Source organism: Homarus americanus, unplaced genomic scaffold (genome assembly GCF_018991925.1).
Source record: "Homarus americanus isolate GMGI-L3 unplaced genomic scaffold, GMGI_Hamer_2.0 scaffold34360, whole genome shotgun sequence".
NCBI classification, from domain to species: domain Eukaryota; kingdom Metazoa; phylum Arthropoda; class Malacostraca; order Decapoda; family Nephropidae; genus Homarus; species Homarus americanus.
Genome location: NW_024739403.1, coordinates 636,287 through 648,839, shown reverse-complemented (window position 1 = coordinate 648,839; position 12,553 = coordinate 636,287). Strand labels below are relative to the sequence as shown.

Here is a 12,553-nt window from a genome sequence, read left to right as displayed (position 1 = left end):
CATCTTAATTTTATGATGGCACATGCACACAATTAATACTTAAGAGAAATAAGAAATACAGTCGCCAAGTTAATGTCCATTCAAATAATGGACCCACTCCTCCCCTTCTCACACTACACTGCGGTTTCTTCCTCTGAGAAATTTTTGGGAAAAACCACTAAATTTTAATAAATAATACCTCAAACTAAAGTTAGATAATACAATTGACATTGCTGGATTCCTTGTAAGACCAGGAATATTTTGAATATAAATGTCATATATTTTGCACAAAACATAACATATTTACTCAGAGTAAACATTACATCTAAAATTTGTGTCTAATGCAAAATCTATGATGTTTATATTCAAAATGATCACCAAATTATAAGAATTCCAGCAATGTAAATTATATTCTGACCGGAATTTGTATGAATTTTATGAGCCAAAACAAATATCTAAAGTAATAAAAAAAAAATATTCTTCACACGGTAACAGATGGTCGGTCGGTCCCTCCCTCCCCACCCCCCACCAACCCTCCCTACCAGATGTGGGAAAACCAGAATATTTACCTTTTTAGTAATAAATAATACCTCAAACTAATTAGGATAATATAATTGACATTCTGGATTCCTTGTAAGACCAGGAATATTTGAATAAATGTCATATATTTTGCATAAAAAATAACATAATTACTCAGAGTAAACATTATATCTAAATTTGTATGTCTAATGCAAATCTATGATGTTTATATTCAAAATGACCATATTGTAAAGAATTCCAGCAATGTAAATTATATTCTGCCGGGTAATTTGTATGAATTTTATGAGCTAAAAACAGGCAGGGTGGCGGTGGGCGAATCAAAAATAGCCTCGAGCCGACACTTAGTATATACGTGAAAAAAACCGCTAAGTGAAAGTTCAGCCTACAGGCAATCGTATACTTAAACCGTGTTAAACGGGGTATTACTGTGTATATATATATATATATATATATTTTCATTTAGTCCATATAGCAATCTCTGGTCACACGCATAAGGCCGAGGGTTGAGTCCTGCTGGTGATATATATATATATATATATATATATATATATATATATATATATATATATATATATATATATATATATATATATATATATATATATATATATATATATATATATATATATATATATATATATATATATATATATATATATATATATATATAATCAACACCTCAACCGCCAGGATTCAACCACGGCAACACCTATGATGTGACCGGGAACGCTAACCGCTGACCACCAGGATACAAGCAGTCCTAGACTTTGTTATATTTCCCACAAAGCCTGTTCAAGCAAGCTTATGCGCATGAACCTCTAATGGGGACCACCCGTGTCACTTGGGCTAATGAAATATATATATATATATATATATATATATATATATATATATATATATATATATATATATATATATATATATATATATATATATATATATATATATATATATATATAATATATTATATATATATATATATATATAAACATAACAATAAAACAATTATAAAATTTGGCACAGGAAAACATGTGACTGTCCTTTCTATTTGAGACATTTAATTTGAGAATAACATTTAATTAGCAGTTAAAAAATATTATTTAACATTTATTTATAATTATATACTTCTTTATGGTTAAATATTTCCATGACACAAGAATATTTTATTATGACTACAATACATGAATGGTGCAAAAAATTATCCAGTAAAGAGATTCGTGCAGCTCACTATACAGTACTTTATTTTTTCCGTCATGGTTATACTGTATATGGGAAATAGGGAAATATTACAGTGTTTTAACTAAAAACCTGTGAATATGCCTTGCTGAAGGCATTTGGACAAATGGTTAGATGGGAGCAAAGGAAATATCGTACAGGGTCAGAGAGACATTTGGTGATGAAACATTGGGAATAAAGTTGTTTCTCTGACCCTATGTTTCCTTTGCTACCACATAACCATTGCAGAGGCTGGGCTTAAACTGAAGAATTAGCTATTTCTCTAACAGCAACCAAAACCCTAAACAAAGGGGGATCTGTGAAGCCATACTTGTTTTAAGCTGGAGACTAATAAGCCAGGGTCATCCCATATATCATGTGTGACCTGCTCTTCAACCACTCAGGCTGTTAAGGCCCGTCCACACGATCGAGCAGTGCCTGGCGGGCACGCGCTAAATGCCCGTTATCAGGCAAAATTGGCGGGCAAACCAGCGGAGTGCCCGTGGTCGAGCGAAATCATGGTCCGCCTGCCTGGTGGTTTGCTGCCGGATATGGAACGACAACTTTAAGTACTGCAAATGTGATACGTATATGTTCCCTGCTCGGTCCAGATGTCCAGTGTATAACCAAATAAGCTTATGCAATTTACATTATTGGCGTGACAATAAACGGGAGATTGTTTATGTATTATGTAATGAGGACATTCGTGTGTGTTCTTCGTTCCTGCCGCTCTCCTCACTCTAGTCCCATAGCTTCCTGTCTATGCATATCATAATTCTAACATTATTCAATGAATTTTTATGTATTACAAATCTCACCTGCAAGTAATCTTCCTTGAGTACTTCATACACGGCTTGACAAGTTGCAGGTATTATGCGAGACAAACTTTGTTTTGATATCCTCGTTCTATACTGAAGTGACATGTAGGTGCACCCAGTTGAAAGATATATGAGCATTGACTCTAGACGAGCCTCTGCAGATATACTCTCCCTCATATTGGTATCCTTTTTTTTATATATATATATGGTTCCATTTTCCCTAGAAGTTTGTCAAAGGTGTTGGGTCCATTCTCATGTAATTGGTGAAGTCTTGCTCATGTCCATCTTCTCCATCTTGCAGTTCACGTAAAATCGTGGCATGACTTCACAATACTTTTCTTCGACCTAACCACTCTTTGCACCATTCCCTTTTCTGCATTTGGTTCTTCTTTTTGCACATAGCAGCAATTATTATAGTACACAACGCTATGCTCTTCGCTTTAACTGTCCGGCGATTATTCCTGCGACACACCATGGTGATCATACCGCACCCGCCACTGCCAACCACCTACTAGCTACCGGCGCCAGACTATGACTGCCGCCAACAACACACAGGCTTTGCCTGGTAAACGGGCAAAGCCCGCCGGGCACTGCTCGATCGTGTGGACGGGGCTTTACAAAGCAGGAAGGAAGATCAACCTCACTACAGTATACTTGCATAATACCCTGCTGTATAGTCATCTTAAATTTCATAGGAAAAGCTCAAAGCATTTTTGTATGCACACAAGGTGTTTTGTGTTGGTCTACACAATTCTATGTATGTATTTTCTTTATTTTGGATATACTGTACTATATTTCCTTGTAACAACCTAAAAAGGGGGGAGGTAACAGATGTTGTGATGTGGGAGTTGCAGACACAACTTATTGATGCACCGCATTTGGAGCTTTTTTCCCCACCCCCCTCCATATTTCTTAACTAGCTTTTTTATTCACAAGTTATTCTATCTAGAGATATATCTGTAACCTATAGCTAATTAATGGATTAATCCTGAAATTCCACTTTATTACCAAATATGGTTAGAACAGTTTGGATCTTACACTTCTCCCTAGGGATTTCCACAGATGTCAGGAGGGAGTGAGGTTGAACCTGCTCCCTGGTGTGAACTAAACCTAAGCAAGCGCTGTATGATGACCATGATTCATTGGTTAAGTCTTAGACCAACTATGGCCTCTCAGAACTCCCCCTTTTTAGGACTAGGGTCTATGTACAGAACAGGAGATGGTTAATCTTCAATTGAGTCCCAGCTGTCATAGGATAGGGTATCTCTAGGTTTCTAAGCCCCAGCCATCATTGAGCATATTCATGAGTCACTCTAACCAAGCTTAGTTATAAATGGTATTTCAGGATTAATGCCTCATTTACAATCCAAAAGAACACTATTGCACTGGGCAGTTACGCATAGATGGTTGATATAAAAATCGACGCCTTCGCCTTAATGCTTCTAGGTATACATCCCGATTGAATAATCCAGCTGCCAGTGGTACACTGAAAAGGTAATAGGCCATTTATAAGATCTCATAGGTTGAAATATCTTAATTTACCTATAAAAGACTCCTAGTAATGAGAAAATTTACATTAATCCTCCATTAATGCTTAAAGTGTGTTATAAAAATCTTTTCGTATTGAAAACGATAGTTTTAATATATTTGGTTAAGATTAGATGGGTTTCTTGGTAACCACAGTAGAATAATACTCCATACTGTACTGTTGTCCTCTCTGTAAATATTGTATGGTGGTACTACGTATCATGCTCCTTCTCCTGTGATAATGACAACTGGCTGTGAACCCCTTGTTCAGATCACTAGATTCACCCCCAAAAGTAGCTTTAACTGTACAATGTAACTTTAAAACAAAATTGGAGGCATATAAGCATAAATAATGAAAGCATAAAAGGGGCAAAAATGATACAAGTTGGTGTACAAACTGTGTCACAATCTCAGGGACACTGATCACCTAAACACTCGGCTTGGCAATGCAGCCCAGCTGGGACGCTGCCTACCCTAGCAACAATGCTCTGTGCTGTGTATCTACTGACCACTCCACACACTCACCACGCAGCTTCCCAGTGGAAACCCGCAGATATCTAAAACTTTGTACAATATGTGTGCATATAACTGAGTATATTATGTCATATAAGACACACAGGTAGGGAATATTTTGGAAAAAACTTTTGAGTTCAGTATTTTCCTCCTGAAGCCAAAGTTTACTTAAAATATACCAGTAAATGTGAGGAATATAAAAAATATTACCAACAAATAGGTAAGTTAAAAAATACTGTACAGTAGTGTTCCCATTTGACTGCTGGACAACGAAATTTGTTAACTGCTTCACTATACATGGAAGATAGCTGAGAAGAGCTGAGATCCCTCACTCCCCCTCCTCTCAACACACGAAGAAAGTTTATTCCCTTTACGTTTTTTACCCCAATAATTATTTATTTATTTTTATTTTTATTTTTATTTTTTTGTAAATACTGTATCTAACCAAAATTAAAAGTTGAAAAAAACCCGTAACAAACAGCATTTTTCAAACTAGGAATCGGTGTGCTTGATCATGGCAAAGAAGAGAGTACGACAACTGCAGCGTGCCATGCCATGTCTGGCAGTGCAGAGAGTTTTGCGTAACCTTCAAAGAGTGCACATATTGATGGCGAGAGGACAGATAGACCCAGTTAAGTCTTACATTGTTACCATCATTTTCATTACAATATTTCATTATTATTATTATTATTATGTGGGGTAATTACTGCTGTGTGGGGGTAGCCCGTAAAATTATCAGCCGCAATGAGTGGGTTAAAGACATATGGTCTGGAGGTTATAAACTTGGACACCCTACAATGTTAAGATGCCATGATTCACTAGTGTATACAAGGCAATGATGTATACTGTATTACACATCATAACATCCCTATCTAAAATTAAAATTTATGCAGTACTTTTGTGCTACTTACTCATCCTTGCCAGGTCTAATTTTGCAATGGAAGGCTCCTAGCACTGGTTTATGGTCTGAAGTCTTGAACAATGAACACGAGTCATAACTATAACATGTAACTGCTCCACGAGTGCTCTGTAAAAAAAATTAAGCATGCTAAATATTGTATATTTCTACTTTCTAAGATACAGTACTGTACTTTTATTCTAATCAATTTCATAAATCAACGATAAGTGATGTACCGGTATTCTTTAAGCTTTTTAATGTAAGTTTCTTCCTATCTATACTGTAACTATAATCCATCTCTAATTAAACAGAATGCATTAATTTCACCAAATTATATAAGAAAGTAGAGTAAATCCTCATTGAATAAAGTAAATATGGATCAAGACTTATACTTAGCTCAAATTCTACAGGAATATTTCTTAGATCATTGAGTTAATTCATCAATGAAATTTCCATATCAATTCACTCTTCCTGGCTGTACCAATCAACATCATAACTGTACAGACTTGTGAATCCCTGGCACATGCCGCATACATATTCCCAGTCCTGACTTAAGTGTTTACATACAATGCTCTATGTGGCCTATAATTACTATCCTTTCTTTCAACATACAGTAATGCTGTGAACTTTTCAGGTGTAATACAGAATCACCAAAACTATTTATAAAGTAACCTATTGGAATTTTTTTTTTTTACCCTCCAAAAATATACATGGTACAGTACAGTATACAACTACTATAAAAAACTCCTTATTTCTTATGAGTCTCCTTTTCACAGATACTTAATGGGCTGATATAGTACCCAAGTGGAATTCTTTTTAAGAAAATTGTAATTGTTACAGTTTAATATTCCTTTATGGTAACAAATCAAATCTTTTTTTCAAGAAATATTGTTCTAACCTTAAACAGGATCCTGTCAGTATAAGATGGAACACGTTGCTTAGAAGAAGTGTCATAGTGGTCAGTGCCAGGGTCATACTTGAATGTTGGGGCAAAGGTAATGGGACCTTCCTCAAATTCGGTAAAGGCTTCACCTAAAATTTTAAAGAATTTATGTGAAACACAGCACTACAAAAGTTTTTCACGTATCTAAAATCTTATATTTTTCAAAGTGTTTTGCATTACTTGTAACCACAGATCTAACTAAATATGGAAAACAGGCAACATATAAGCAAACTAAAGTAAGCATGTAGATGTGTGACATATTGATGATGGTGATGCTCATACCAAAGACTATTCAATTACATTTTTTATTCACAAAACAATGTGCTGAAGCAGAAACCCAAGTTTTTATATATGAAACTGAAATCAAACAATTCAGGTTGTACAGCTACATAGAATTCTGAAATAAAAAAGAAGAATAATGGTTCCAAGCACTAGGAAGGCATTCAGTGTTCAATGAGGGAATGTGGCAACAGCATGTTATAATGTTGGCCATTGTCTGCTTGCACATAACCACTTTGTGACACAAAGTGCAGAATTGCATGGGGGGACCCATTTGTGCTTGATGGCTAAATGTGCAGCGAATGTCAGTGCATATTATAGCACCATGAAAACAAGAAAAAATTAATCAGGTAGTAAAATTCAGTATTCCCCAAACAAAACCCCTTATTTACATTAATTCCTATTGGAAAAATGGATTTGCCTATCATTGTTCTGTTTAACCCCTTCACTGCTGGGCACCACTTTTAATGTTTTATTTGACTAATGACAAATGACTACGATAAACAGGGAATCCCAGTACAGGATCTAGTTATGTCAGGTATCATAACCCAGCACACCCCAGCATTATATAGTACTTAAAAAGTTGGCCCAGACAATTTTGAGCTCGGAGGTTGTGAATGTATTGGTGTGTATTTTTTTTCTCATGTTTCTTAGAAGTGATGAAAAATAGCTATATACAGGTACTTGTATTATTCTTTTATTTTTTGGCTTATGTTGCAGAGCATTCAGTTACAAAGACAAAGATACTGTACTGTATATGGTTTATGCTAATAAAAACAAGAATTGGGGGGGGGAGGGGGGATTGATATAACAAAAAAAAATATTCATCGTGCACTCTCTCGCTGTGGGCCTCAGAGATGTGATCGTGGAACTGGAAAACTTAAAACTTATTTCGTGCACAAGAGGGTTAAGTAAATCATCAATAGAAGGTCAAAGTTTCAAGAGAACAAAACCTTCGTTTAGACATTTCTGTGTTTCCCCAGCTTTAGTGCTTCATGGGGATGTTTATAGGTTCTTAGCCTACTACAGTATCCTCCTAAGCCACTGTTATATACTAGTTTGAAAAAGCTGCAGATCAACACACTTTTTATTACTGTACTATAAAACAAACCTTTCCGTCGAGCTTGGGACAGTTGATCCCACTGGAGAAGATGCTGATAGGCCTCAGGTCCAGCATTCTTTAATCGTTCAAATACATGATCACGATTCACAGCTAGACGAAAATTGAGGTCACCCAGCCAGAATACACAATCATAACGATGAGTGACATCTGTAAATATAATTACAGGAAATTTTACTGCAGAGTGTTCAATACTTTGCAGAACCCTGAGGGAGCCCCTGGCTGCAGCACCCTCAAGGTAAACTCTGCACTCACCACTGTGAACATCTTGTCCATAAAGTTAAAAAAATATTTTAATTGTGAAGTTATTTTTGGTTATAAATTATGTTTTTTTGCCAAATACAGTATATGTTTATAAATTATTGTTTTATAATTCTATTTACATTCGCAATATGTACATTAATCTGCCTATTAGCCGAAATAATTGGTGCAGAGCAGTTCCAGTTTTAAGAGAATTCCGGGTATCGCGACAAATTTTATTATCCCAGGAAAAATTAGCACATCTACGGAATTTTTCAAGGTTTTGGTGAATGTTTCTGAGTCAGACTGTAGTCAGACAGATATAGAGCTGTATTTAAGAAAAGACTTTCCTTTATTAATACATTAAAATCAAAATGCACTTGGCATTGATTCAATTATATATTGAAAATACGTCAAAATAGTTTTCCTAAAAAAAAAACACTCAAAAGAAAGAAGCATCAGCGTTCTTTACATTTACCCGCTTCATCTTCATGGACCCTAAACACGAAAGTGTTGTAACACATTACCATAACTCATTCAGTAACCAGATTATTTCTTACCTGGAAACTATTTGTTGCGAAGAATCTCAAAGCAATCATCAGCTGATGAATGGGAGGTAGAGGTGAACCATTACCAACAGGTCTGTCAAGTATAGATGCTCCATATCATGGAAAATATCAAGGAAATCTCCCTTGCTGAACCTATATCGTTGTTTGAATTGCGTGTCATCATAAAAATTGAGAGAATTCTGCCTGTCTACCATCAGTCTTCTCTCTACAAAATTTCCAATTTGACGATATCACCGAAAAGCGCGCTGTTAAAATTCATGTTGATTTGCTATCTTCAATGACGGATCGACCGTTAAACCTGCTCCAGTTTGGATTAAAGCAAAGATCGGCAAATCAGATCTCAAACCCAGTTTGAATCTCTGTGTTGGCTCAAGCCAGCCAGCATTCTGAATGCCAACAATCTTCAATCTTTGCTCAATCCTTCATGTGGTTTCAAACCAGCGTTCTGAATTCGGGCCTAATAGTCTTGGATAATGAATACTGTATTCTGTATATCAAAAAATATTCTTAAATGTAAAATTGCCCCGATATTTACAAATTCATTACAGTATTTGCAATGACTTTTAGGAATACATCCCTTGCGATAACCAGGGTACTGTCTTCCTTTACAGTATATGACCTTTTCTATATTAATACAAAAAAAATATGTGGTTAGTTACTGTACATATAACACTATACAGTACGAAGCAATCATCTCAGTGAAAACAGATGTCAACAACCAAACTTAGTAAGATTTTCAACCCAGAGAGTTCTCTCCCTCATATTTTTTTATAGTTGATGTAATGGTGTTTTACTAACCTTATTATGCAGTACATTCATAACCTTTTAACAAGTGATTTTCTTGAAACAGCTCAGATAAGCATTGTTATGCCCATAGATTCGTTTTTTCGCATTTTCCAGATTGGCATGTGCCCCAATTAGTTCAGTGTATTGAGGTACTACTGTAACTATGGATTTTCGTAAACTGAACCTTCATAAATTAGGGACTGCCTGTAACTGCCCATAACTGCTTATGTACTAACTTACACTGAAAGAGAGTTTGTCCCTGCAACTTACTAGCTAATTGGGCGGTCTATCCAGTGTTAGTACAGTAGAAAATCGGGGACCAGGAAATCTGTGGTGTTTGGTAGGGTCACACTGGATAACACCTTTCTCACGTGTGTCCTGGCCGAGGCTTGAACCCTTGACATATTGGTGAGAGTTAAGCGTGTTACTGCTGTACCACCAACACCCTATATATCACTTATTGAATGACCTAATGACTATAAAATAAAAACTAAATAGAATTTATTAAAAAAAAGAGCCGTTTTTTCTAAAAACCAGTTTTTGTGATATAGCTCGAATGCGACGATCAGCAATGCTACCCAGGTATGTTAATTCCTAGCCAATTCGCCAGGCCAACATACAGGCAATTAAAACATCTAATAATTACTTAATAAGTAATATTAGGAGGACATGTCGCTACCTGGCATTTAATTGCTATTTTGAAAGTCCCTCCTTCAACCAGCCTCCATGCGCACTGCGAAGCTCATCTCTTGCCTCAGAGAGAGCAGTAATTAAAAGTCAACTCTCGAGGGGTGGAGATGGGTGGGTTATGGATGTCGCATTCGAGCTATATCACAAAAACTGGTTTATAGAAAAAAACGGCTTTTTCTTCAATGCTCTGAATGCGACGATCAGCAAGAATGATTTTTTAATTAGTAACACCAGGAACAAAGTAAAAGAGAAATTTTAATTTTACACAAAGTAATGGTATCATCCTCTCATTACTAACCTTTATGTTTATGTCTGTGAGGTAAAATGCGAGGTAAGTCAAGAGATCGAGTAATATTGCGGAAGTTTTGGATTCGATAGGCCTGCTTCTCCTCATGAGCTGTTAGATGCGAGTTTATGAAGAGCATCCTAGTACCTAAAATGGAAACTTCAAATAAACATAACGATGAATTTAAACTTACCGCTAACCATATTTCAAATTCAAAACTAATTGTAGTACCTTATGGAACAAACGTGAATAATTCTATCTACATCTCATCTGACTTCTTCCACACAGCATAATAACTCAAGGGGAACCTCCGCACAGACTACTGGTGATCTCTGGACACTACTGATAACATCACCATCAGAACACTCTTACATATACTGCCCCATTGTTTAAAGCGAGGGTTGTGTTCCCAGAAAACACCATGTAGAGCGAACCCATTATAGGGTATAATATGCAGAGGTGGACCCTAAAAATTCCCCCACACCAAAAACACTCCAAAACCAAAGTTCAAAGACATCATAAAGCTCTAAAGTAACTCACTAATACACCTACATCTCCTACAACACGATGTTGTGGAGTCACTGGCATGTCCATGAAATCAGTTTGTGAAAGTTTAATACTGCAGCCATTTGCAGAGGTGAGCCTCCCTCAAGCCTCACCATAGCAATCTGGCCTGGCTGGGGATTCTGCCCCTCCCACTGGTGCATATTTTTTTTTTTATTAATTTTATGTTTTTTACCTTATGATTATTTATTATTATACAGTATATATATATATTTTTTTTTTTTGCACATTCTGTATGTAGGATTGTGTGTACATGTAATTGAATAAAAAAAAAATTATAAAGAAAGTTAAGTTTATCGACCAGAAATTACAAGTTGAAAAATAATACTGTATAGCTCCTGCTAAATCTCGCTGGTGGACAATGAAATGTTTTTTCATTTTACAGTAAAAGTCCAAAAATCCGGATGCCAGAAATCCGGACCACCTGAGAATCCGGAATTTTTGAAAACTGGCTTTTGTGTGATGTGTGCATGCATGAGCGCCAAAGCTACACAGCGACAAGCGACCACGCAGTCGCCACTTTAAAACGAGCAATGAAACTGTGACAATGTATGTAATTTTGAATCCTACTGTTTCCATTCACAGAGTACTGTACAAGCCCATAATAATGGCTCCTAAAGTAGATAAACTTCGTTGTGTGAAGAGAAAGAAGAACACGTTGAAATTGAGTGACAAACTTGTTATAATTAGGAAACTAGAACGTGGTGTGAGCAATACTGTTCTAATGGAAACATACGACATTGGAAAGTCTACAATTTATGATATAAAAAAGGCAAAGAATAAAATTCTAGAATTCACAACTTTTTCTTTAAAACTGCTCGTTTTGATAAATGAAGCATGCTATATTTGCTCATGAATAAAGTATCAAAATGTACCTGTTCATCTCTTCTTTATTCCTCCTTAAATTTGAATTTTAAAAGTACTGCCTGAGAATCCAGAAAATCCGGACCGACCCAATCCCCAAGCAGTCCGGATTTTTGAACTTCTACTGTATGTTTTTGACCTAATGATAAATATTATTATTTATTTATTTATTTTTGCACATTCTGTATGTAGGATTTTGAGTTCAAGTAACTGAATAAAACAAAATACTGCATAAGAAAGTTATATATATCTACCAGAAATTACGGCTCTCATCTTCTCAGCATTCCTCACGGACAAAACACTCAGACTGGCCTCTCTAGTACAGTAGTTGTTGAAAATTGCCTTAACTAAATTTCCAAGGTAAACATGGTCCTCAATTGATCAACCCGTCTTGCCTTAATTTCCATTTGAATATCCACAAACCAAAAGGAAAAGGAGGGAGAATATCTTGTGAGAATATTACCATTCTACTGGAATTTTCCAAATAAGTTTCCTAACATCTAATGGTGTTAACTGGTGCCCAGAAAACACCTAAGAACATGTGTTTTTTTCCTACACTGTAGGAGATGCCATACCATCAGCTTGGTCAGCTGATGAGAATTGGAAGCAGTTTTGAATTTGATAATACTGTATAGTACTGTACCTTGGAAAATTGTTTTTTCTTACAATCTGTTTCTAGATTTCTGATACTCAAGAGTTAAGTACAGTACAAAAGCACCCTT

At 35.8% G+C, this 12,553-nt stretch overlaps 1 protein-coding gene across 1 annotated transcript in view; it reads right to left on the bottom strand.

Moving 5' to 3' along the window:
- Positions 1 to 3,480: 3,480 nt before the first annotated feature.
- LOC121874680 overlaps positions 3,481 to 12,553 on the bottom strand; it is a 102,890-nt gene continuing 93,817 nt past the window's right edge. Inside the window, exons 11-15 of the mRNA XM_042378923.1 lie at positions 10,416 to 10,550; positions 7,824 to 7,982; positions 6,389 to 6,522; positions 5,504 to 5,619; positions 3,481 to 4,038 (exon numbers count right to left, since the gene is read on the bottom strand). Of these exons, the coding sequence (XP_042234857.1) occupies positions 3,930 to 4,038; positions 5,504 to 5,619; positions 6,389 to 6,522; positions 7,824 to 7,982; positions 10,416 to 10,550 (653 nt within the window). The 3' untranslated portion in view covers positions 3,481 to 3,929. The remainder of the gene's footprint in view (positions 4,039 to 5,503; positions 5,620 to 6,388; positions 6,523 to 7,823; positions 7,983 to 10,415; positions 10,551 to 12,553) is intronic.